The sequence below is a fragment of the Vicugna pacos genome, chromosome 27 (genome assembly GCF_048564905.1).
Source record: "Vicugna pacos chromosome 27, VicPac4, whole genome shotgun sequence".
Lineage (NCBI taxonomy): Eukaryota > Metazoa > Chordata > Mammalia > Artiodactyla > Camelidae > Vicugna > Vicugna pacos.
In genome coordinates this window covers 18,291,873-18,317,895 of record NC_133013.1, presented here as the reverse complement: position 1 = coordinate 18,317,895, position 26,023 = coordinate 18,291,873, and the positions used below count along the sequence as shown (strand labels likewise).

At 51.2% G+C, this 26,023-nt stretch overlaps 2 protein-coding genes across 5 annotated transcripts in view; one reads left to right on the top strand and one right to left on the bottom strand.

The window, feature by feature from the left end:
• The first annotated feature begins 7,734 nt into the window (after positions 1 to 7,734).
• On the top strand, positions 7,735 to 24,406 carry KIF7 (kinesin family member 7). 3 transcript variants are annotated; one of them, XM_072950765.1, is made up of 19 exons: positions 7,735 to 7,891; positions 9,802 to 10,153; positions 11,456 to 11,656; positions 12,047 to 12,440; positions 12,693 to 13,233; positions 13,748 to 13,864; positions 14,472 to 14,699; positions 15,529 to 15,671; positions 16,054 to 16,169; positions 16,356 to 16,502; positions 17,704 to 17,906; positions 18,999 to 19,196; positions 19,596 to 19,721; positions 19,918 to 20,094; positions 21,078 to 21,293; positions 22,002 to 22,208; positions 22,950 to 23,148; positions 23,236 to 23,382; positions 23,598 to 24,406. In XM_072950765.1, the coding sequence occupies exons 2-19, from the start codon at positions 9,826 to 9,828 to the stop codon at positions 23,963 to 23,965; spliced, it is 4,056 nt and encodes a 1,351-aa protein (XP_072806866.1). In that variant the 5' UTR covers positions 7,735 to 7,891; positions 9,802 to 9,825; the 3' UTR covers positions 23,966 to 24,406. The 3 variants fall into 3 exon arrangements, with proteins under 3 accessions (XP_072806866.1, XP_072806865.1, XP_072806867.1); XM_072950764.1 differs by having other exon boundaries at positions 23,592 to 24,406; XM_072950766.1 differs by lacking the exon at positions 7,735 to 7,891 and having other exon boundaries at positions 10,019 to 10,153; positions 11,373 to 11,656; positions 23,592 to 24,406.
• A 327-nt stretch (positions 24,407 to 24,733) lies between these two features.
• Positions 24,734 to 26,023, bottom strand: part of TICRR (TOPBP1 interacting checkpoint and replication regulator) — a 36,104-nt gene continuing 34,814 nt past the window's right edge. For both annotated transcript variants that reach the window (XM_072950763.1, XM_031691852.2), the window contains one exon: positions 24,734 to 25,621. In XM_072950763.1, coding sequence (XP_072806864.1) covers positions 25,509 to 25,621 — 113 coding nt within the window. In that variant the 3' untranslated portion in view covers positions 24,734 to 25,508. The remainder of the gene's footprint in view (positions 25,622 to 26,023) is intronic.

The following is a 26,023-nucleotide window of genomic DNA, read 5'->3' as shown; positions in this document are numbered from 1 at the left end:
TGTTATGAAAGTCTCTTTTTATCATTAAACATCTCCTAATTAGATAGCAAAGTGCCCTGAGCGTTGGCCCTCAGTATTTCTGAACATTTTCTGGTGAGGAATGAGAGCAAATCATCTCCTCTAAATGGTAGGAATTTGCTTCGTTGGCTCCAGGCTGGATGTGGGGCTTTTCTCTTTTCTGAGAGGCATCACTCTAGTGTTCTTGCTCACATGGATGTGAAGGCTCACCCATGCTCATCCTTGGTAGCTCAGGACCTCAGGAGGACCTCCGCTTCACACTGGGATGCCAAGGTCCCTCTCTAGAGAAATACATTGTCCTCCCTTTTCTATTCCAGCTCACAAAATGCACTGCCAATTCAATCACAGCTTTTGGAAATGGAAAAAGAACCATTACAGATAATAGCATACATTTATCCATGCAATCATTTACCACTTTTCCCCCCCATAATTATCTGGGATCTTAACATCCAAAGGACTTCTGTGCCTGGAGAAAGAGACCTCTACAACTTGGGTTTTAATGCTCATTGCATTAAGCATAATTTTCTTTAACATTTAAGCACTTCATACTTAATCAAAACTTATGAAATGCATTAATCAAATTATTTTAAATATTTAAATGTGGATCACAAACTGAAAAGTTGAATTCTTTTAAACAGTGCTATAAACCCTGAGTTAATGGAAGCCTCTGCATGTCTTTCTGGCATCTCACTACAGTTAGCGGGCATCCAGAGCTTCCTTTGTTTGCAGAGAGGGGACTGAGCCCGCACAGGCTCAGCGAGGCCTCCTCCCACGGCCTACTGTTGGACCTTTCTCCTACCCACCACCCAACGTAAGAGCTAGGACATAAGCAGAACCGGTAAAACGTCCTGTGTAATATCTATGTTCCCACCCTGGCCTTGCCTCCTGAATCCATAATCCTGAATTTTGTGTTTACTATTCCTGTGCTTTTGTTTATAGATTTATTTCCTATGTATATACCCCATCCCAATATTATGTAGTTCTGTATGCTTTGAACTTTAAGTTGAATTATATGCGTTCTTCTGAGATCTGCTTTTTTCCACTCGAAATTAAGTTCTTAAGAATCACTCATTTTCACTAGAGTTTTTATTATGCAACTATTGCTATGGCCTGATTGTTTGTATCCCCCCCAGCAAATTCATTTGTTGAAATCCTAACCCTCCAAAGATGATAGTATTAGGAGGTGGGGCCTTTGGGAGGTGCTTAGGTCTTATGAAATGGACTCCAGAGAGATTCCTTGTGTCTTCCACCAGGTGAGGACACAGCAAGAAGGCACTGGATATGAACCCAGAAGAGGACCTTCATCAGAACATGGTGATGCCGGGGTCCTGATCTTGAACTTCGCAGCTTCCAGAACTGAAAGAAATAAATTTCTGTTGTTTATAAGCACCCAGTCTGTGGTATATTGTAATAGCAGCCCAAAAGGACTAAGACAAATATATTTTATATTTAATAAGTACATATAAATATGCAATAATTTATTTAGTCTTTTTGTGTTAAAGTTGATTCAGTTTTGAGAAACTGAAAGTCCTAAATAACTGTGTATTGGTCAGCCTTTGCTACAGTATTGCTGCACAACAAACTATCCTAAAACTCAGCGGCTTACAACACCGTGCATTTATTCTTACATTTGTGGGTCAGCAGGTCGACTGTGGTTCAGCTCATCACTGTGGCACTCATAGAGGCTCTGTAGGCTGAGCTTGGCTCTTGGCTGTATGTGGGTTCAGATCTGCTCCAGATGTGCTGTTTTGGACCTCCAGTGGCTATCTGGGGTGTGCTCTTCCCATAACAAATCACTGGCACACAAGAACTGAGACCACAAGGCTTCCATTTGCATGTCTGTTCACCTTTTTTGACCAAAGCCTGTCATGTGGGCAAGTCCTCAAGGAAGGGGAAGAGGGAGAAGAGCAAATATTTGCTGAACAATAATATATACTAGCACACAGTGTTCAAAATATGATAGAAGCTTTTTTCTCTCTCATGTAAAAGCTGAGAGATGAGTGGTCCAGAGCTGGGATAGCCTTCTACGATGGCAGGGATCCAGCCTTTTCCTGTCTTTTTTTTTTTCACTTTTTTAAAAATCGAAGTGTAGTCAGTTTACAATGTTGTGTCAATTTCTGGTGTACAGCACAACGCTTCAGTAATACATAAGTATACATATATTCATTTTCATATTCTTTTTCACCATAAGCTACTACAAGATATCGAATATAGTTCTCTGTGCTATACTGTAAAACCTGTTTATCTATTTTATACATACCAGTCAGTATCTGCAAATCTCGAACTTCCAATTTATTCCTTCCCATCTCTTCCCCCTGTGGTAACCATAAGTTTGTTTTCTATGTCTGTGAGTCTGTTTCTGTTTTATAAATAAGTTCATTTGTCTTTTTTTTTTTTAGATTCCACATATGAGTGATAGTAGGCTTTTCCTGTCTTATTGTTCTGCTGTGAATTATTTCCTTTCCTCAAGTCGTCTCATAGGCCAAGATGGGTGCTCCAGCCTCAGCCATCAACTTTATATTCCAGTCACAGACAAAAGCGAGGGTGAAGGAGAAATTAAATGCGCCACTTCCACTTATAACTTATTGGGCAAAAGTTATCCACATGGTCACTTCTAGCTGAAAGGGAAGCTGGGAAATATAGTCATATTTGGAGTGACCATAAATCTAGTTAAAAATCAGAGGTCTTAAAAGGAGGGGAAGTGGATCCTAGCTGGGAGGGGCAACTTGCCAACTCTGCCACTCCAGTCTCCTGTCAACAGACACTTGGGTTGTTTCTGTTATTTTTACTATTACATATTTTTGGCAATAAACATTGTTATGAGTTGCTTAGGGAATACAATTAGGAGTGGGGTTGCTAAGTCATAAGGTATGTGTGTCGTTAACTAGATATTGCCAATTTGTCCTCCAACTTGGTTGTTCTGATTTACACTCTCACCAGAAGCATATGAGTCCTCTCACTCAACATTCTTACCAACACTTGATATTGTCTGGTTTAATCATTTTTGCGAATCTGAAGTGTGCATAATGGCATCTCCGTAGATTTAATTCCCTGATAGGCAGTGATAGTGAATGTTGTTTATTACGTTTATTGAATATTTGTATTTCCCCTCTGTGAAGTGTCTGTCAAAACTTTTGAGCAATTTTCTATTGGTAGTTTTTCCTTTTCTCACTGATTTTTAGAAGATATGTTCCTTTATCAGATAGATATTTAGAAGATACAAGTCCTTTATCAGCTCTGTGCGTCACAAGTACCTTCTTCCAGTGTGGCTTGTCTTTTCTTTCTCTTTATGGTTTCTTTAAATGAGCAAAACTTCTTAATTTTAATTTTGTCAAAATTATAGCTCTTTTCCTTTATGTTTTGCAATTTTGAGTTGTGTTTTGAAAGCTCTCCCTACCATGAAGTCATGAAGATATTTCTTTATATTTTCTTTAAATATTTTTATAGTTTTGCTTTTTACATTTAATTAATTGTTATGTATGGTTTATGTTGGAATTTAATTTTTTTCTCCCATATGGGTAACTATACGTTTCCTATTTGTATCCAATTTATAATGTATATTCTATACATTTCCTAATTTCTTGAATTTTGGTTTCTCCTTAATTGAATTATGTACTGTGGGAAGGTTAGGTGTTTCTCATGGAAGCCATTTGGAAGCTTCTGACTTGATGTCTGATGCCTAAATGATATTTTCTTGCATCCAGGTGGGGCAGCGGGACCAGGTTCTGCCTCAGGTATGGAATAGTCTGGCTTCCCCCAACTCCCTGCTCTGTCACAGATCAAGTTTCCAGATGTGTTCTGTTTGTCTATTCCTGTGGCATTAACACATTGTCTGACTACAATAGTTTTAAATATGTTTTCATATCTGGTTGGGCAAACCCCCTACACTGTTCTTCTGTAGGAGCGTCTTTGCAACTTCTGGCTCCTTGCTTTTCCATGCAAATAGTAAAGTCAGCTTGTCAAATTCCAGAAAAGATAAATTTCCAGACTCAGCTTGTTTCAATTAACCATAATTATTCTTTACTCTTTTGATGCTTAAATTGTCACAATTTCGCCCCTTTTTAAATTGGAGCCTTTGTCCTTTGAGGCCTACAACAGACATTTTTAAAAGCATCTGAGTTTTCTGACCACTAAACATTATTCCAGTTCTGGACCTAATCTATGGAATCAACTACTTCTAATGGGGAATAGTGAAAGAGAGCATGACTTGGACACTGGGTTATGTGTATCTAATTGTGCCATGTGAATACTGTTTTTTTGTTTTGTTTTGTTTTTGGTAGGGGTGGTAATTAGGTTTATTTATTTATTCTTGGAGGAGGTACTGGGGATTGAACCCAGGACCTTATGCATACTGAGCATGTGCTCTACCACTTGAGCTATACGCCCCCGTGCCACTTGAATCCTGGTGATAGAAAAATATTGCAGAGCCTCTAGTGAGAGCTCGAAAAAAAGTATTTCTTTCCAAGGTCTTGAATTCATACGAATAGTTCCAGTGAATTCTAACATCACAAAATTAAAAAAAAAATTTTTTTTATTGTAACAAAAGTTTTAATTTTATTTTCTCTAAACTTAATTACTATGTACTTGTAATGATAATTGTACCTCCTCTTAAATAGGAGATTTCATCAGCTGTCATCACCTTTTGTTGCATTTACATGTACAAAGATCTGAGATTAGTTTTAGGCTTCTTCACATTCAGAGTCTAAATGATTCTTTTTACCACTATGGTAACAGGCTGCTCCCTATCATCCCAGCTGAGGACCCCAACTGCTTCAGAATATTTAGACCAACAGCGTGATTCCACAGCATGTCGGAGAATACTAGAGTTTGATCTACTTTTCCCAAATTCTTGCGTTTTTAGTTTCTCCTTAATTGAATCATATATTGTAGGAAGGGTCACAGCTTCTGACAGATAGATGTTTGGTATCTGAACGATGGTCCTTCATAATACATGACTTGGTTGATTAACCTCTCTTAGCTTTGAAAATTCTGGGAGGTGGTTGTGGGTATTATGTATGACTTCCTGTATTAGGGTTCTCCAGAGCAACAGAACCAATAGGAAGTATATAAATTTATATCAGTAGGAAATAAATATACAGTTGACCCTTGGACGACATGTGGGTTACGCATAGTTGGCAATCTGAGTAGAGGCTTACAATCTGCCCTCCATATCCCTAGTTCTGCATCTGCTGCTTTACTCAAAGTTCATCAGTTTAAATCTCATCCAAAACGCCCTCACAGAAACATCCAGAATAACATTTGACTGAAAATCTGGGCAACTCACAGCCCAGTCAAGTCAACACATAAAATTAACCATCACACTTCTGTACACCCTTGCGTATTCATCTCATGTGCACATTCCAAGCCAGCTATAGTAATTTTACCCCCTTGCCAGTGATTTTACCAATAGGATGGACATCCTAAGCCATATGGTACAAGAGATGTGCGCAAAAGCCAATGGTAGGGCTCCTAGCAGAAGTTCCCTTGACCCAAAGAGAGTGCTGTGTGACACAATGCTCTCTTCCCCCTCTGGATGTTTTTTGGTTGAAGGTGATGGCAGAGAGGAGAAATGGAAAAGCCAGGTCCCTTGTCACGTGGCCACTGATTCAACCTGCCCCAGCACCCTCCTCCCATTGGTCTCTCTGTTCGCTGAGATAAAAAATGGCTCTATTGTTCAAGCCGCTTCAAGTTGTGGTTTCTGTTCCTTGAGGCTGAGGGTTTCCTAATATAGATCTATCCTCAGAGACTTGGCAATCTCTGCAGCCTTTAATTACACCGCCTGTTTGTGACAGGCAATCTTCTGTATACATAATAAATTAAATTTCATTCCTATCTCAGAATTCAGTTTTTCTAATGACCTTTTAAGCGACAAATATGTTTCTAGATTTTAATTAAAATCAGCCATGCATGATGCTCCCAATGCAACCAGTCCATCAGAGGTCGCAGAGGTGAAGACACCATTTCTTTAAGGCAGCATGTGGACAATTCCTATATTGCCTCTCCTGGTGCCAAGTTTCCCTTGGCAATGACTGCCAGATGTGACTCAATTTCAGAAATGTTAAAATGTGAGAAAATGTGAGTCTTAAAATGAAGGAAGCATTTTTGGATACGAGGAGAAGCAAGTTTATGCTTTTTATTTTTTATTTTTTCCTTTTTGGGGGAAGAAGTGGTAGTTTAGGACTAAGTGGAAACCAAGAATGAGAAGAAGGGACTCTGAGCTGAGGACAGGATTATCTGGTATCCAGCTTGGGGACTTGACTTCTGAAACATAAGCAGATGCCATCATGAGGATCCTTCATTATCCAAATATGTTCTATGCACCACTCTGGCATTTGTGCCTAAATATGAGCCATATTGATCCCTATCCATATTTCTGTTAATGCAAAGACAGTTTTTCCTTCCTTTCTTCAATAACTTTGACCAGAAAACTTTATGGAGTGACTATGTCAGGCCTTGGGCCAAGGGAGAAAGACTCGGAAATAAATAAGGCACATTCCCTTCAAGGACCTCACAGTTTCATAGGACAGGTTATAATGTATATAATATACTTGTGTATATGTATGTACATGCTTGCATACCACAGTGCAGTAGTCTGATGCTTGAGTCCCCCAAATTTGCATATTGAAATCCTAACCCCTATTGTGATGATAATTGAAGGTGGAGCTTTGGGGAGGTGATTAGGTCACCAGGGTGAGCTCTCATGGTTGAGATCAGTACCCTTATAAAAGAGACCCCAGAGAGCCAGCTCGTGCCTTCTGCCATGTGAAGACACTGTGAAAAGATGGCCATCTAGGAAGTGGGCCGTCACCTGACATTTAACCTGCTAGCACCATCATCTTGAACTTCCCAGCCCTCAGAAACATGAGAAATAAATATCTGTTGTTTGTAAGCCACCCAGTCTGTGGTATTTTGTTATAGCAGCCTGAATGGACCAAGACACATAGAGGATAATAGTTGGAAGGGTACCCTCCAAGACACCGACTGTGCTTACCTGTTTCCTTCTGTACTTTAGTGCTCTTTAAAAATACTTTTTTTTAAAAAATTGGCATGTGTTACTGGGGCAGAAGGGAGACCAGTGAAGAGGCTTTGCAGTGGCCCAGGCAAGAGACAGTGGTGGCTTGGGCAGCAAGGCTGTGGAAGACAGAGTTGCCTGGACTGGGAACTACCGAGGAGGGGAAATCAGGACTTGGCGGTAGGAGATGAGAGCAGTCAAGACAGCTTGAGTGATGATGGAGTGGATGGTGGGTGGATGCTGGGGGGCGTGGGGAGTGTGCGAAAGAGAGGTAGCATTGGCGGGAAGAGGGACGGTCTGCACCTGAGAGAAAGAACGAACAGATGAACGAATAGCAGTTTATCTTTAGGCCACTGCTAACCAGTCTCAGGGTATGAAAATCCACCCTCCCTTCGCGGAGCGAAAAAGTCTCCTGGTTGGTTTTCATTATCTCACTTGTTACAACTTGCTTTATGACTTAGGTTCCCCGCTCCATGAGCTGGTGGGCTTCTCCAGCTCAGAGAATCAGGCCGGCCTTGTTGGTCGCTGTGTCCCCAGAATTCGGCAAGTCTGTCTCAGGGTGGGCGCGCAGCGCTTCGGACCCCGGGCGGTGCTGGAGGACCCAGGGCGGGGAGCCCCCATCCTCAGCCCAGGCCACGCCCAATTCCCCGCCCCTCATGTCCCCGCCCCGCCCCGTCTGCGGACAGACTCTCCGGCGCCGCGCGGCTTGCGCCTCCGCCCCCGAGCGCCGGGCGGGCGGGGTTGCTGGCGAGGGGCGGGATGTTTTGGTGGGCCCGGGTCCTGATGACGGCATCCGAGCGCGCCTCGCTGGGGCTTGGAGCTGGACTGCACAGCCGGGGGCTTACGCTCACCCCCTAGCAGGTGGGTGTGGGCCCCAAAGGGGTGGAGGTCGAGGACCGGGATGGAAGGGGCGAGGCACACGCTCGCCCCCTCCCCTATGCAGGCCGGGGTCGGGTGGCACTGGGAGTCGGCAACGTCTGGGGAGCCCTGACCGAGCACGAGGACCCCTCATCCTTGCTTTCGAGCTTTCTGGAGGCCCCTCTCTGGGCGAGCAGGAGCCTCCCCTTCCCTAGGTCCGTGGCCTGGGGCCAGCTTTCCGGGCCTGGCCCGGAGGAGCGAGCCCCCGCGCTGTGAGAGTCGGGTCCTCATTTGTAATCACTCCTTCAAACTTTCCTTGAGCTCCTTCTGTGCCAGTCGCCTCCGAATCCCTATCCCCTACCCCGGGCGCCCGACCGCATCGGTGTTGTCCTGGCGCCTTCGGTACAGGGAACACGGTGCCCCGAGCCGGGCCGCGGAGAAGCCGGGGCCATACGGGACTGGAAAAGCTCTGGGTGAGCGGTGCGCGAAGGCGCCCACAGTAGTGCGTGGCAGCTACCTCTGTGTCCTAGGGCCGGGCACCCAGCAGGGACTGAATTATTGAATGAAAGAACGAACCGTTACTTCTGCTGAGAGAAGGTAAATAGTGAAAAAGTGCTGTGATCCTGGGGGTGGGGAGTGTTTAGGACTGCGATAAGAGAAGAGAGGATAACCTTGGTGAAGATTATTCATCACTATTGGGCAGCTACTAAGCGTCGGATCTTGTACTGGGTGCTGAAGATGCAGAACGAAGGGGACAGGAGGGTCCCGGCCTCCCAGCTCCCATTTTGGGAGGTAGGGAGAGACCAGGGAGTAGTCCGGCATTTGCAAGGGAAGGGAATGGTCAGTGGCTGATGGCAGCACCTCAGGCAATTGTGTGTGTGTGTGTGTGTGTGTGTGTGTGTGTGTGTGTGTGTGTGTGTGTGTGTGTGTGTGTGTGTGTGTGTGTGTGTGTGTGTGTGTGTGTGTGTGTCTGTGTGTGTGTGTCTGTGTGTGTGTGTGTGTGTGTGTGTGTGTGTGTAGTGCTCGGGGCACAGAGCAGAGGCCCTTCCATGGCTCCCTGAAAAAGATGGGACCAATCTAAACCACGAAGGCTGAGGAGTCCTGGGCAACATTGAGTGTGTTGCAGGCAGAGAAAGGTGAGGAAAGGCTTACGGGAGGTAAGTAGTCAAGGCAGAAGGGGCTTGTTGAAGTGTTTTTTCCTGTTAAGGCTTTGAATCTCTAGGGCATTGGGGAGCCTCTTTTGCTTCTTTTGGGGGGATTTTAAGCAGGAGAGTGACATGATTGTATTTGCATTTTCAAAATATTCCCCTGGTTGCCGTGTAGGAGGGTGCAGGGAGACTCAGGTCAGTGAGGTCAATGCCATCCTGTCAAGATGGCGGCAGCCAGAACCAGGGTTTTGGAAATAGGATGGAGAGAAGCAGGTGAACTTGGTATTTAGGAGGTGGAATTGGCAATATTTGATGGTGGGGCCTTGGTCTCAAAGGATCTGCTGACTTTTTTGAAGAAGGTGGAGCAGAGGGAGTGAGGTGACAAAGGCAGAGACAATGAAAAAGTGGGTGTTGGGGAAAAGAGATCCCTGGTGTGGTGCTGCTTGTATGCATGTGTGTCTGTGTCTTCCTTCTAGGAGGTGGGGTCACAGGGGAAGGATGCAGCTGGAACACAGAAGCCCTAGGATGTCAAGTAGAGGAGTTAGAACCTTATTTTACTAGTGCTGGGGGCCATGAAATGTTACTGTGGAGGACTATATCATGGCCCTTGTGGCATTTGGGCACCAGGCTGGAGCACAGGATGTTCCAAACTTTGAGCACCCTCTCTTTTATCCCTCCAAGGTCAGGAGCTGTAGAATCTGGCTCCAGGTCACCTGTAAGGTGAGTCCAGGTGCTGATGGCAAGGACTTCTTCCTCTCTCCACAGGGCTGGGAGCAGCCATCCCTCAACATGGGGCTGGAGGCCCAGAGGCTGCCAGGGGCCGAGGAGGCCCCAGTGAGAGTGACCCTTCGAGTCCGCCCACTGCTGCCCAAGGAGCTGCTGCACGGACACCAGAGCTGCCTGAGAGTGGAGCCAGGGCATGGCCAAGTCACCTTGGGCCGAGACCGCCACTTCAGCTTCCACGTAGTGCTGGATGAGGATGCCGGGCAGGAGGCTGTGTATCAGGCCTGCGTGCAGCCTCTTGTCGAGGCTTTCTTTGAGGGCTTCAATGCCACCGTCTTTGCCTATGGTCAGACAGGCTCCGGGAAGACGTACACCATGGGGGAGGCCAGTGTGGGTAAGTGACCCTGCTTGAGGCCCCATGCCCATATTGAGGGGCCTCAGTGTCTCCTGAATCTCTGCCCCTGCCTTCTTGCTGCCATTCCCTGTTGAAGATGGGGGTGCTGGGGGCGGGGAGGCAGGGTTCCTAAGATCTGCAGCCCACGATGGGACCAGCTGTGTCAGTGGTCTGGGCAAGGCAGGAAGCAAGAGTCCTTGGATGCAAGTGGCCTTCTTGGTTCCATAGAGATGGGGCCACACTGTCTGGTTCTGCGGACCTCACGGGGAGGAAGGGCACGGGGAGTTGCCTTGTCTCTGGAGGTTGTCAGGATGGCTGCTGAGGGTCAGGAATCCATGTTCCAGTTGGAGTGGTTGGAATGGGGACTGTCCTGGAAGAGATGAGCTTTGGTTGCTGCATAGGAGGGAAGCGGGCTGGTTCCATGAGGCTCTAGAGCAGAGTTTTGGGAGAGATGCTTTGGGCTAACTGAAGGAACTGCCTCCTTTTCAGGAGTAGTGCCTTCTCTTAGGTTATAAAAGTGTACATGTTTGTTGTGGAAAATTAGGGAAATGCAGAAAAACAGATACATAAAATAAAACTTCACTTGCTAACTGCATTTCAGAAATCACTCACCCTGTTAGCATTTCAATTTCTTTCTTGGTGAAAATTATTATACTTTAAAAAAGTGGTATTAAAATTTTAAAAAGGGAAAAAGAGACAAGGGAAAAATGGTGTTATGTTTTACCCACCCTTTTGTATCCTTTTTTATTTTCTTAACAATACATCACGAACATTTCTACATATCATTAAATACTCTTCAATCAAATTTTCATGGCTGCCTGGCATGCCATTGTGAATATAAGGAAACTTATTTAACCAGATCCCCTGTTGGATGTTAGGATGGACACTTAGGATGTTTGCATTTTTTTTTAAGTTATGAAGAAGAGTGTGCTCTAAACATCCTCTTATTAATTCCTTGGGATGAACTTAGGAGGTCCTTTAGGTAACTGAGCATAGACTATGGTAATGAGTCCCCAGGAGTAATCAAAGGGCAAGTGACCATCTGGCAGGATGTAGTAGAGGGCATGCTTACATCATGAAAGGGGATAGTTGAATCTTGAGAGGTTGCTTCCAACTCTGAAATTCTGCCTGACCACCCTGGAGCATGGCCTGGCTCGGGCTACCCAGCCCATCCTGCCCTCTGCTGCTGCCTTTTCCACATTGGAGCCCCATCCTCCAGTTGCTGGCAGGAGCTTCTGAGCCTTGTGGGTGCCATGTCCAGCTGCAGGCCTGGTGGCAGGAGGCCCTGCAATGTCTCCCCAGCCTCCCTTCACGAGGATGAGCAGGGCATCATTCCACGGGCCATGGCTGAGGCATTCAAGCTGATTGATGAGAATGACCTGCTCGACTGTCTGGTGCATGTGTCCTACCTGGAAGTGTACAAAGAGGAGTTCCGAGACCTGCTGGAGGTGGGCACTGCCAGCCGTGACATCCAGCTTCGGGAAGATGATCGTGGAAATGTTGGTGAGGAACTCCTGGGTCCTCCACTGGCTGGGAGTGGGTACCTGGCTTGAGGAGGTTTCACCTACTTAGGGTGGCTTATCTGTCCTGTGCAGGGTACCTTCTAACTGGGAAACCCAAGCCCTGGAAGATTTTGCTTTTGTTTCCCCTGTCTCCACTGAGTTCAGGGTATACTTGTATACCTAGAATGAGAAGCATTGAAGTGGGCTTGGGGGAACCTGGAGCCCCTTAAGCCCCAACCAGGATGAGCAGGAACCACCCCCTCCCCAGGCGTGGGGAAGGGGCCCTTGAGTCAGGAAGAGCGGTAGAGGACCAGCCCTGCTCTGCCTGCTGTCCTAGCTGGTGAGTCTCAGGCTGCCCCTGCCCTGAGCTCACTGCCTTCTGTGCCTGCAGTGCTGTGTGGGGTGAAGGAGGTTGATGTGGAGGGCCTGGACGAGGTGCTGAGCCTCCTGGAGATGGGCAACGCAGCGCGGCACACGGGGTCCACACACCTCAACCGCCTCTCCAGCCGCTCACACACGGTCTTCACCGTGACCTTGGAGCAGCGGGGGCGCGCCCCCAGCCGCCTGCCCCGACCTGCCGCGGGCCAGCTGCTCATCTCCAAGTTCCACTTCGTGGACCTGGCGGGCTCAGAGAGGGTGCTCAAGACGGGCAGCACAGGCGAGCGGCTCAAGGAGAGCATCCAGATCAATAGCAGCCTCTTGGCTCTCGGCAATGTCATCAGCGCCCTTGGTGACCCCCAGCGCCGCGGCAGTCACATCCCCTACCGGGACTCCAAGATCACCCGGTGAGCTGCCAGATGACCATGGAGAAGGGGCCCCGAGCGCCGCACTAGTTTGTCATGGCTCCTGTCTGGCATCTGGGGTTAGGGGGAGGCGACTGTGGGATGGATCCCCACCTGGCTTCTGGGGCTCGCCGTCCACCCAGACGGGGTATCTGGCCCACGGGGAACCATGCCGAGGATCAGACCTGATTTGGGGTCTGGACCTCTGGCCCTGGCACACTGGGGCCCCTGACACGGCTCGCCTGGCGTCCTCAGGATCCTTAAAGACTCGCTGGGCGGGAATGCCAAGACAGTGATGATCGCCTGTGTCAGCCCTTCCTCCTCTGACTTTGATGAGACCCTCAACACCCTCAACTACGCCAGCCGCGCCCAGAACATCCGCAACCGCGCCACCGTCAACTGGCGGCCAGAGGCGGAGCGGGCGCCGGAGGAGGCAGTGGCCGGTGCGCGGGGGCCGCCGCGGCACCGCTCGGAGACGCGCATCATCCACCGTGGCCGGCGCGCCCTGGGGCCTGCCGCCGCCGAGGCCGAGGCCGAGGCCGCTGCCCGCCTGGGTGCTGAGTGCGCGCGTTACCGGGCCCGCACCGACGCCGCCTACAGCCTTCTGCGTGAGCTGCAGGCCGAGTCTGGGCTTCCAGGCGCCGCTGCCCGCAAGGTGCGCGACTGGCTGTGCGCCGTCGAGGGCGAGCGCAGTGCCCTGAGCTCCGCCTCTGGGCCCGACAGTGGCATCGAGAGTGCCTCGGCGGAGGAGCAGGCCACGCAGGGGCCCAGCGGGCAAAAGGTGGCCAAGGGCCAGGTATGGCTCCTGGGAGCCAGGGATGGAGAGGCGGGGAGTGGGAGGGATGGGGAAAAAGATCTTCACACAGCCAGCTGTGCCTCATTAGCAGAGCACATTCAGAATTTAGAGGCTCTTATGCTGATTATCTTGATCACTTTCCTTAAGCTCACCGAGCCTCAGGGCCTCTATCTAAAGATAGGGATAACATTAGTATCTACCTCCTGGGGATGTTGTAAGGGCTGAAGTTGTAACAAGTGCCCAGCACGCTGGTGAAAGCTAAGGTGTTCTTAATAATAGTGGTGATGTAATAATTGCTAATGAAAATATGGTTAATAATTACAAAAGATGGCCCAATGGCTTGCAGAGGGGACCGCAAGCCAGGTGGGTTCTGGAACCCCCAGTGCAGGCAGGGCTTGGAGCAGAGTAGCAAGCAGGACTAGAGGAGCCCCTGGCAGGGCAGGGAGGTGTCCCAGAGCCAGGCAGGCTTGTCCTGCCAACTTCTGTCCCTGAAGCTGCTCTCCCTGCCCCATAGGAAGACGAAGGGGCACTGCAGCTGCTGGCCCTGCAAAGCCAGGTGGCCCGACTGGAAGAGGAGAACCGAGACTTTCTGGCTGCGCTGGAGGATGCCATGGAGCAATACAAACTGCAGGTGAAGCCACCCCGCTTCCACAGTGGGAGGAGGGGCACTTCCTTTAGGAGTTGAAACTAAGAAGCTGAGCCTGTTGGGATGAGCGGAAGTTAGCCAGGGCAGGATTCTGACAGATTGAGTAGAGATACGGGGTGCACAACATGAGCAAAAGTGTGAAGATGAGGAACAGGTTGGTGCAAGTGGGTGTGGGGGTTGGTTTTGAGCATGGACGGGAGGCAGGACTCGAGGGACAGCAGGGTGAAACTCCAGAGCGCTCCCTTTTTCTAGGGGGTGCTTAACCTTACCCAAAGTAACTGGGTCAGCGTTGCTCTTGGCGCCCTCTGGTGGCAGTAAATGGCATGGACGTGGAGGATTGGTGTGGAGGGAGAGTTAGGTAGGATGTGGCAGGATGAACGAGAGATTGAACCTGACCTCATACAGTGTGTGGGAAGGAGGGACACCATGAGGTGGTCAGAGGTATTTTTGGTCCTCCTCTATTTTTGCCCAGAGAGAGCGGGGTGGCCTCAGATGTGTTCTTCAGTTTCTTACACTTCTACCTATCAGCATCCCTCTACTTCACCTCTCCCACATCTGCATCCCTCATCAGCACCTGGACTGTGTCTTACAGAGTGACCGTCTTCGTGAGCAGCAGGAGGAGATGGCAGAGCTGAGGTTGCGACTAGAGCTGGTGCAGCCCGGCTTGGGGGCCCCAGGGGTCCTGCAGGGCCTGCCTCCTGGGTCCTATGTGCCCCGGCCCCACACAGCCCCTCTGGGGGATACCCACAACCATGTGCTGGGCATCGTGCCCCCTGCCTGCCTTTCTGGAGATGAAGTTGGCTCTGAGAATTGGAGAGAGGTGAGGAGATGGTGAGGCTGGGTGTTTGCTGGGCTTGGGCAGGGGAAGGGTGATGCTGGGGAGTGTGTTCCTCATCCCATGTTCACATGGGACCAGCCATGAGAAGCCCCTTTTTGGTGTCCCTAGAGGAAGCGCCAAAATTTGGGTAACTCAATGGGCCTCTCAGAAGGATCTGGTTTCATTGAGATTTCTGGAGTAGCTGGAGATTGCTTAGCTTCCAGTACTGAATGGAAAGCTTGCATACCTCCAAAGATATGGAGCTCATCACCTCTGAGGCCACCTTCTCTGTCTTTGGATGCCTTTCTTTGCAAGCTCACTTTTCCATGAGCTCTAATCTTCTCCTTGAATCTGGTGTCCTGCTTCTAGTTCTCTCACTTGGGGCCTTTGGACAAAGGCTGTTCTTGCATCTGCCTGAAAGCTCTGGGTCATCTGAGCTCTAAAGGCCTGAGGGACTGAGGCAAGGGAGGATGTGGGTTTGTAGAAGTCTGTTATGCCCGCTCCACTCTGGTGGGGTATTGTTGGTGAAATAAGGCTTGGGTGCTGATGACCTGTACACAAGATTGAAAGGGCAGATTGTCTCCTGAGAAGTGCCAGGTGCTATGGGAGCAGAGAAGGGGAGGGAGGAAAGAGGAAGCTCCTGCTCCAACTTGAGACTGAAAAGGTGTCGTTTGAACTAGATCTTAAAGGTAAGGGAGAGTGAAGAGGTAGGGATGTGAGGAGGTCATGCAATGTAGGGCATAAGTGGGAGCAAAGACTTGATGATGGGAAATGGCTGATGGAGAATGCCCTGGAGGCTTCCTGGCCTGAAACCCTGGCATTCCCCTCACAGGTGGCAAATGGTAGGGAGGCTGGAGCCAAGTTGCCGGCAGAAGTAGACAGGCTGGGAAGTGGCTCTTCAGCTGCATCAGAGGAAGAGCAGGAGGAGGAAGAAGGGGAGGAGGAGCCGCCTCGACGGACTCTGCACCTGCGCAGGTGAGTGGGACCTGCTGCCCACCTGACAACGACCAGCTCAAGGAGGAGGATCCTACTGTGGTCTCAGGGTGCCCTCACCTACATCACCATGGCTGGCCCTTGGGCAGGGACTGTGGGCTCTGAACCAAGGGTTGTTGCTGGGATGGGTGTGCTGAAGGGTGGGCCCAGGCCCCCTGGTTCTGAGCCCTCGGTGCCCCTAGCTGCCCTGTGTCCTCTGAGCTTAGCCGCTGGCCTCAGAGTTCTGCCAGACTGGTACCCTGGGGTTATAGTGACCCTGGGGGGATGGAAGGCCTGGTGGTGTCTCTTCCCCTCCTGGGCCCAGGAGGTGGCTGAGCTGGGCAGGGTCTGGGGAGTGGTACGGACTCCTCCTTCTGCCCTCCAGGAACGGGATCAGTAAGTGGAGCCAGAGGATGGGGGCCCGCCCAGGCAGTCTACTCGACAGGAAGGGCCCAGAGCTTTGCCTGGAGGAGCTGGGTGCAGCCATCCTGGGGCCCAGAGGTGAGCTGGCTGGGGTGCATAGATGGTTCTGACCCCTTCTCCCCTTCATGGTCCTGGACTGGCCACCTTGGATAGTCCACACATCCCTGCTGCCTCTGGCCAGTGCATGCCCCTCCCCTCCTCTCTCCTCCTCTGTCTCCCCAACTGTCACCTGGGGCTGTGGCCTTGACAGTTGTACTATTACAGTGGTTGGTGAGAGCAAGGCCCCAGCTCGGCCCCGCCAGGCCCCTGCTGCCTCTGAATGGCGGCTGGCCCAGGCCCAGCAGAAGATCCGTGAACTGGCCATCAACATCCGCATGAAGGAGGAGCTCATCGGCGAGCTGGTCCGCACAGGTGAGGGGGTGGGCTTTGGGGTGGGCCTCCCACCTGAGGGTGGTTAGGAGCAGGGTCCAGATGGCTCAGGTTTGGTAACCAGCCCAGCTTCTTCTAGCTGTGTAACCTTGAACAGGTAGGACAACCCCTCTGTGCTTTAGTTTTCTCATCTCTAAAATGGACATAGTAATTGTATCTGCTTTATAGGTTGTTGAAATTAGTTAATTCAGGTAGAGTGCTTAGACTAGCATTCAGGAAGCATTACCCATTATTATTATTTATCAGTTTTCTGCTGTATCAGGCACTGTGCTAGGCACAGAACCTCCCAGTTCTGGGGAGCAAACAGTAACCTCAGATCATGCTACAGCTACTACTGGTGATATGGGTGAACAGGCAGGGGACGATTTTTGGTGGTGACCAGCTGAACATTTTTATTTTAGTAGTTATGAATTTATTTACTACAAAATGCTTTGGGAAAAATTTCAGACAAAAGGGAAGGAGAGACAACTGCAGTGGGGCCCTACACAACCATCACTGGATTTAGCATTTCCAAGCTTTGCCCACATTTGTTTCATCCCTCCCTTTTGCCTTTGCTGAAATATTTTGAAGCAAATCCCAAACAGTATGTCATTTCATCCCTATACCTTTCAGTTTGCCTCTTTTTGGACTTTTAACCAATATGCCATCAGCACATCTTCAAAAACAAATAGCCTCCCAGTGCCCAGAGCAGAAGCAGTTCTTCAGCAGTGTCTGTGTGCAGCTCCAGACTTGTCCACACATTGTACTTGCTCGTTAGGTCTCTGAAATCTCCCTTCTCTCACCTCTTCACAGTCATCCTGTAAATGTTCCAAACTTCGAATGTTCTGGGTTTGCCTGTTACCTTCCTTGTGGTGCCATTTAGCTTGCTCCTCTGTCTTCCATATTTCCTGCAAATGGAAGTTAGCTCTAGAGGCTTAGTTGTATATGAGCTCAAGGTATATATTTACTTTAGCATATATTAGGTAAAAATAAAACTAGTTAACTCGTAATTTCTCTGGGCCATGGCTGTGGATAAGGCTATTTTTAAAAATGAATCAATTTAAAGAAAAATATTAAGTAACTCCCAGGGGTACAAAGGCATGGTAGAATCCACGTAGGTGTCCAGGCTGCCCAGAGGGATGAACCAATGATCCTCTGTGGGCAGAAGGGCTGCCTGTGCTGACATGGCCCTCCTTTCTTCCAGGGAAGGCGGCCCAGGCCCTGAACCGCCAGCACAGCCAGCGTATCCAGGAGCTGGAGCAGGAGGCAGAGCGGGTGCGGGCTGAGCTGAGTGAGGGCCAGAGGCAGCTGCGGGAGCTTGAGGGCAAGGAGCCCCAGGATGCTGGCGAGCGTTCCCAGCTCCAGGAGTTCCGCAAGAGGGTTGCTGCCGCACAGAGCCAAGTCCAGGTCAGTGTCAGGACCCCAGGGGCGGTGGTTGCAGCCTCCCAGGCTGGGGTCCTGGGATCAAAACACGGGAGTCCTGGAGCCCGAGCTCACTGTGGAACCTGTGGATGCCGAGGCCCTCATGCCCCAGCCCTGGCTGCCGGTGCTAAAGCCCTCTTGGTCTCCCAGGGTGAGGCTGGTATTAGATGGATGTTGGCAGTGCTGGAGGTTGGCTCAGCTTTAAACATAGCAGAGGCAGGGGAAGGGGCCTATCTGAAGACAATCTAGGAGACCAATGAGAGGGTGAGGGGTGGGCATCGAAAGAAAGGGCACCTTTTTTTTTAAACTCCATCATGTAGCCCCCCTCCCTCCATCCCATGGGTCTACCCTTCTAGCTCCATTCACTCCCCTCTCTATCCCATCATCCCTCTGTCCACCCACCAGTCCATGTGTCTGTCTAACCCATCCGTTAATCCCTTTATCAGTTGATGTGACTAACGGTCCATTTACATGTCTATCCATTTGTCTTACTGTTCGTTTCTATCATCCTTGCATTACCGGTCCATCCTGTGTTTTACCTTTATGTGATCCTGTCCATCCATCCACGCTTCCATCCACATATCTTTGCAGCTGTCCATCCATCACTCATTCCTTCTTTCTCAGTTCAGGTGTCCAAGAGACAGTACAGTGGAGCTGTCAAGAAAACAGGTTCTGGAAAAAAAAAAAAAAAAAGAGCACAGGTCCTGGAGCCTGACTGCTTGGGTTTGAATCCTGGCTCTGCCATTTACTAGCTGAGTGACCTTGGTTAAGTTTCCTAAGCTCTCTGTGCCTCAGTTTCCTAATCTGTTAAGTAGGAATAATACACATTTCCATAAGATTGCTGGGTTTATTTTGCATACAGAGAACACTTGGTATAGTGCCTGGTCCACAGTCCATGTCATGGTAGCTACTAGTAGTCTTTTGATCCACCTGTTTTCCCCTCTGTCTGTCCCTATTTGTCATCCTTCCGTCCTGCCCACCCATATTGAGTCCCTGTTGAGCCCTGAGCAGCAGCAGGTGGTGCCAGGCTCGTGGCAGCCCCTGTGCGTGGCCCAGCGGAGGCTGTGATGGTCCCAGGTGCTGAAGGAGAAGAAGCAGGCAACAGAGCGGCTGGTGTCGCTGTCGGCCCAGAGCGAGAAGCGGCTGCAGGAGCTCGAGAGGAACGTGCAGCTCATGCGGCAGCAGCAGGGGCAGCTGCAGAGGCGGCTCCGTGAGGAGACAGAGCAGAAGCGGCGCCTGGAGATGGAGATGAACAAGCGGCAGCACCGTGTCAAGGTCGGGTGCTTGGCCGAGTTCGGTGCCTGTGTCCCGGCCCTGGAGGCCAAGCTGGGGGCATGGCCAGGTCCCAGTGCTCAGGCCACCTGACCTTATTAAGGGGGTCACTGCGCCTCCTTGAGTTTGTTTTTCACCTGAAAGTGAGGAGAGTTATAGGAAACTCAAGGCTAGGGTGAGAATTCAGTGAATAATACAAGGGGACTGGCATCTTGTAAAGATTTGCTTCTGTTTTCTGGCCCCCAGTGAGCAGTGGCAGTGGCTAGGCTGGGGGACTCTGTGCAGGGCTGTCTCGGGAGCAGGGCAGGCACTCCTGCAGGCTTCCGGGATCACAGGCACTGGGAAGAGGCTGGCACCACTCACGGCCCTGCCCACTGAGCTTCTCACCCTGCGTATCCCCAGGAGCTGGAGCTGAAGCACGAGCAGCAGCAAAAGATCCTGAAAATCAAGACAGAAGAGATTGCAGCGTTTCAGAGGAAGCGGCGCAGCGGCAGCAACGGCTCCGTGGTCAGCCTGGAGCAGCAGCAGGTGGGGCTGGGGCTGAGCCTGCACCCCCAGGAGCACCCACAGCCTGGCTGGGCAGCCTGGCCAGTTGCTAGGGTCCCCTGGGGGTCAGCCGGTGGGCACACCATTCTCCCTATCCGACCCGGGTGGCCACCCACACTACCCGCACAGCCAGAGGCAAGAGCTGAGTTCCCTCCCCATCTCCCGCACTGTCCCTCAGAAGATTGAAGAGCAGAAGAAGTGGCTGGACCAGGAGATGGAGAAGGTCTTGCAGCAGCGACGGGCGCTGGAGGAGCTGGGGGAGGAGCTTCACAAGCGGGAGGCCATCCTGGCCAAGAAGGAGGCCCTGATGCAGGAGAAGACGGGGCTGGAGAGCAAGCGCCTGCGGTCCAGCCAGGTGAGACCCTGCCAGGTGAGGTCCAGCCAGGAGAGAGCCTGCCAGCTGACTTTCTGCCAGGTGAGATCCAGCCAGGTGAGATTCCATCAGGTGAGGTCCCTCTGTGTAATAACCCTGCCAGGTGAGGTCTAGACAGGTGAGGTTCTTGTAGGTGGTGGCCATTCCAGGTAAGTTCCAGACAGGTGAAGCTGTGTCCTACTGGGCTATAGCCTATGGATCCCTCAAGAATTCTAGGGTTTGAAGGTGTCTATGATGCAGATTTTGACGTATGGGTAGAGGAACTTCTCCAAGTACCTATCCCACCATTCATTTCACCTCATCACCCTCCTGCTCTGGGACTGTGCAGGTGGGACAAGGCGCTGCAGGCATAGACAGGTGGTACGGCCAGAGAAAGAGCCTTCACTGGCGTTGGAGGCAGACGAACCTGGACGCCCCTGCCCTAGCTCTACTCCATTGCTCCCTCTTTAAGTAGGAAGCTTCTGAGCCAGTGTCCTTCTCTGTCAAATGGAATCACAGTGTTGCTATGAGGATTAGAGAGAGAGGGTGTGTCCCACACAAAGCCTGGAGCCTGTTCCAGGAGCAGGTGCTCGGTTGGGCTGGATTCCCACAGGGTTTCAGACCCACTCCTGCCATCATGGAGTCCAAGAGGGTTCAGGTGCTGCTGGATTATCGGGTATTTCCCTCAGCCGCTAGAGCCCTTGCTTCCTCCCACATCAGGTTCCCGGAAGGACCTTTGGGGTTTGGCCACTAATTCCCCATAATTCCCATCACAAACTCAAGTCATGTCATCTCTGTGACAGGCCTCCACCACCCAACTCTGCCTTTGCCTCTGTCATCCCCTCCTTGTCAGGACTCCCCTTTCCACTGGCCTGCAGGATTCGCCAGGGAAGGACCCACCTCATCCTTAGCATCCAATGGCCAGACTGGGCCCCCTTAAGGATGGGGCCTACTCCTTCCCTAATTGCTGGTGGTGGCCCCCCCAGGCCCTCAATGAGGACATTGTACGAGTGTCCAGCCGGCTGGAGCATCTGGAGAAGGAGCTCTCCGAGAAGAGCGGGCAGCTGCGGCAGGGCAGCGCCCAGAGCCAGCAGCAGATCCGTGGGGAGATCGACGCTCTACGCCAGGAGAAGGACTCGCTGCTGAAGCAGCGGCTGGAGATCGACGGCAAACTGAGGCAGGGCAGCCTGCTGTCGCCTGAGGTGCGTACCCATCCACTCGCTTCCCTTGGTCCCCTGGCCCCCGCTGTGCTGTCTGCCTTGCTGCTTTGGGACGTACGTTCCTCCTGTGTGCTAGCTCACAAAGAGCATGGGGACTGCCCTCCCGCCCACCTGTCTGGCACACATTTGGGCCTCAGCGCTCTCTCGGTCCCGCCCAGCTGGACTCTGGACTCTTCCTTTGTCCTGCATCATGTTGACTGTGTGCTCACACCTCTCAACTCCCTGCACGGGATGAGAGTTGGGGCTACATCAGCGCACCTCGTGGCCATCTGTTTTCCTTCCTGATGGCAGAGAAGGCCTGTGTTAAGAGAAACTTACCCCAGCAGACCCTGTGTGCCTCTGATCCCACCATCTCTGTGATCCCATCCCTTCAGTGCAGAGTGTCCCGAGCTTCCTGAGTGCAGGTCACTCCAGAGGCCTTGCACTTCAGAGCAGCCTCTTAGGAAAGCCCCGGCCTCCCCCAACCCCGGGGTCCAGGCTGTGATGGCAGCATCCCTGTTCTGCCATCGGGGGCAGCGGTGCCTAGCTTGACCTGCTGACTGCATGCTCAGGACAAGGAGATACACAGGGCTTGGTTGTGGCTACGTGAGACCATCGTGAGTCTGCCCAGGGCTCTTGTCTTTCAGGGAGCAGGCATCCCATGTGCAGGAGGCCAGTACTCCCCCTCCACACGTCCCTGTGTCCCTTCAGGAGGAGAGGACACTGTTCCAGCTGGACGAGGCCATCGAGGCCCTGGATGCTGCCATCGAGTACAAGAACGAGGCCATCACGTGCCGCCAGCGGGTGCTGCGGGCCTCGGCCTCCTTGCTGTCCCAGTGCGAGATGAACCTCATGGCCAAGCTCAGCTATCTCTCGTCCTCGGAGACCAGAGCCCTTCTCTGCAAGTACTTCGACAAGGTGGGTCACCGGTCCACAAACCTCTGCCTCCTTCTGGAACTCGTGTGAGGGAGGCAGCTCCAGAGAATGACTGATTTCTTCCCGGGTGGGAGGACAGAATCAGGACCAACTCTAGTCTTCCGGGCTGCCGCAGACTCTCCTCTTTCAAGCCTATTTTACCTACTGAAACTAAGACCTGGTTTCCTCCAACCTCCCTTTCCGGTCTGATTGCCACCTTCAGGGTGGCTCTCGCCCAAAACAGTGGTTGTCAACGGGGTATGATTTTGCCCCCGCCCCAGACATTTGACCATGTCTGGGGATACTTTCGGTTGTTGCAATAGTTAGGGTAGAGGCCAGCAATGCACTAAACATCCGACACACAGGATGGCCCTGACAACCAAGAAGTATTAGGCTCAAATCGTCACTAGTGCTGAGGTTGAGACATCTTGGCCTTGAAATCCCAGTTTGAGGCTCTGCCTTGAAGCTTCTTAGTGTGTGATTAAGGGTTTTGAGGCAGGGATGGCAAGTAAGATTCGTCTTGAGAGCCAACTCTAATTATTTGGAAATCGCTGCCTAGAACACTGTTGAGAAGGCATCTGAGGCCAAATCCTAGCTCAGCAGGAGAGCCTGGTGATTTCTCAGTGACATCTGCAGTGGGACAGTGGTGGTGGCAGTTGGCCAAATACCCACTGTCCCTGGTTGAGGATTCCCTGGGTGAAGGGAGCCAACACTGGGGGCTGAGCTGGCTGAGTCTTGGGACAGGTGGTGACACTCCGAGAGGAGCAGCACCAGCAGCAGATTGCCTTCTCGGAGCTGGAGATGCAGCTGGAGGAGCAGCAGAGGCTGGTCTACTGGCTGGAGGTGGCCCTGGAGCGGCAGCGCCTGGAGATGGACCGCCAGCTGACCCTGCAGCAGAAGGAGCACGAGCAGAACATCCAGCTCCTCCTCCAGCAGAGTCGAGGTGAGGCCCCGCCGGCCGGACTCGCTCATGGGCCCCGCCTGCCCACAGCCCCTCACCACCCTCTTTCTGCCTTTCTCCTCTCTCTAGACCACCTTGGTGAAGGGTTAGCAGACAGCAAGAGGCAATATGAGGCCAGGATTCAAGTTCTGGAGAAGGAGCTGGGTCGCCACATGTGGATAAACCAGGAACTGAAACAGAAGCTGAGTGGCATGAATGCTGCAGGCCAGAGCAGGGGTAATTGTGTGCCGTCACCAGGCTGGCCCATGCTTTGTTCTGCCTTCCTTTGATGTCAGGTTCTCTGTTTTGAGCAAAGCTTAGAAACCACTCTAATTTCAGCTCTTGGGTCATTTCACAGGTTAATTATCATGCTGGGGCTTTGGGAGGCTAGGACTTCAGGAAGGTGCTGCCACTTCCATTTCTGACAAGGGTGTCGTTGTTCCCAGTGACAGGTGGGGAGAAGAGGACCCTGTGCCTGGAGAACAGACCAGCCCCTGTAAGTGAAGACGAGCCCCACCCAGCACCTGAGCCACTTTGGCAGCCCCCCTTCATGGAGGGCACCCCCCGCACCCGGGAGGAGATGCGGGACTTGGTCCACGCCCCGTTGCCGTTGACATGGAAACGCTCGAGCCTGTGCAGCGAGGAGCAGGGCTCTGCGGAGGAGCTGCGGCAGCGGGAGGCCACTGAGCCCCTGGTGGGGCGAGTGCTACCTGTGGGTGAGGTGGGTCTCTCCTGGAACCTCGGATCCTTGCCCAAGCCCCGGCGGGACCTGCGAAGGACCAGCCCAGGGATGATTGACGTCAGGAAAAACCCCCTCTAGGCTCTTGGGGCAGAGCTGGCCTCGGAGAGAGCTTGGAGCCTGCTGACAGCTGCGCCACCTGCGCTTGCTTCCGTGAAGGTGTCCTTACCTCAAACTCTAAATCAGGTCCTGATCTAATTGGAGTTAACAAATTTGGGCCACAGCTCAGAACTGGACTCAAATCACTTCTTAAAAAAGATGCAGGTTCCTACCACTCACTTCCATTAAGCTGCGGTACCCGATTGCCACCTTTTGGCTTGAGTTTCAGGACGGTTCCAGTCTTAAGCCTACGTGTATGCATTAGTTCTGCGGTTCAGCCAGGGCCTGTCACAGAACAGTCAGTGGCAACAGGGTTGTGGTTTAAATGGTCTTATGTATATGGGGGGAGCTGGGAAGCTTAGCAGTTTTAGGATTTTGTAAAACCATTTGGTAATAAATGACAGTAATCTCTGGAGGGAGAAATGGGAGTTTCCAGGGTCTGATTTACAAGAGCAGAGTAGGACTCAGATTAGGGGACACATCAAGCTTGAAAGCTTTTCAGAGACAGTGAGACAGCTCTGAATCAGCCTCCATGGCTGGCCAGGCACCTGGCCAAACTCGACAGCAAGCTGGTGCTCTGGGTGGGTCCAAGACTCAAGTGAGTCTCCCTGTGAATGGTGGGAACAGTGCCATGGACTGGCTGGCTTCCAGGGCAGACCCTGAGGTGTGACTGCTCCAGAAACCACTGGAGCTGGACCGGGGTTGTAGTTAACCTCAAGCTGGAACAGTATGCAGAAATACCCTGAATGCTAAGTAGCTAGAAATGATTTTATTGTTACATAGAGAATGCAAAACATTTATTCTGCCCCCATGACTCAGTCTTCTACTTTGTGTAAGCTGCTTCCATCTCCAAGCACTGCCTCTGTCTTGGGGTTCCAGCCTTACAGCAGCTCTGCGAGGGGCCTGTGAAACGGTCCTTGCATCTCACAAATGAAGCAGTGTGGTCTGACTTACCACAGTCATGGTTGGGGTGGGGCTAGAAGGCGGTCTTGGTCTCAGTTCCTTATTTGGTTCCTGACTCCCAGGCTGCCTCTGGGTTCTGCCACCAGCTGTACCACCTCCCTGACACAGGGCAGGCATCGTGGATTAGGGCTGGGCTTGGGGGTGGATGGATCCCACAAGGGGGATTTGAAAACTTGAAGGCATTCTAGTAGGAATCTGAAAGCTGACCACAGTCAAGGAGGCTTGGAACCAGGCCCCCAGTTTCTTTGTGCCCTTGGGGATCTGGCTGACCTTACCTTCATCCTTTAAATTTCCTCAGTTCCATTAAGCCCTGGTTATTCCTGTTTCTGTGCAGGAAGCTGAGTTACATATGATGAGCAGACCAGTGGTGCCATGGCTCAGATGAACCCAGTTTCTGGGTACATTGCTAAGAATTCCCTTATGGTATGCGTCTGGAACTCCTTATACGTCCAGAGAAGACTGCTCTCAGAGAACCTCTCCTGTCAGGGAGTGCACTGTTTGTGGCTCTGGGCAAGCTCAGTAGTGTTTGTAGTTACAGGTCCCCCAACCAGTTCCATCCTAACTAGCTAATCAGCTTCTTCCGTGTATAAGTTCTGCTGATGGGGCGTCTCCTGGAGAATGCTCGGCTGAAAGGAGAGTCTTCTGTGGTGGGAGGAAATACATCCACATCCTCATCTAGAAAAAGGCAGAAAGACTCAGCATGTAGGAAGAAAATGGGCTTGAACTGCATAGGGTTACATGTGAAGATGCTTAAGAAAACCAGCATTGCTTGTAGGTTCTCATCCCGCAGAAACGTTCCCTCTACTTTTTATGAGGTTCTCCACCCTGACACTGACAGCAACACGTAACTGCAGATGCAGAGTACCCGCGGCACTTCGGTTTGTTTTTTTTTTTTTTTTACTTCGGTTTGATAGTTGGCACGTTCTTTTTTGTCTCAGATGTGTGAGGTTTATGCTATTTTGCATGATTTATATCATGGTCTTGAGGGAAGAGAACCACTGAAGACGCCCTGCTTCCTGCACTCCCCCCGCTTCCCTTCTAGCAGCAGGAAACCTCTCTAACCAGTGTAGTTAACAG

Bases quoted from the DNA above. Each gene is read 5' to 3' on its own strand.
- KIF7 (XM_072950764.1), top strand. From the start codon at position 9,826: ATGGGGCTGGAGGCCCAGAGGCTGCCAGGGGCCGAGGAGGCCCCAGTG. The intron at 15,672-16,053 runs GTGAGTGGGACC...TCTGCCCTCCAG, and splicing joins CGGACTCTGCACCTGCGCAG to GAACGGGATCAGTAAGTGGA. The intron at 20,095-21,077 runs GTGAGACCCTGC...TGGCCCCCCCAG, and splicing joins AGCGCCTGCGGTCCAGCCAG to GCCCTCAATGAGGACATTGT.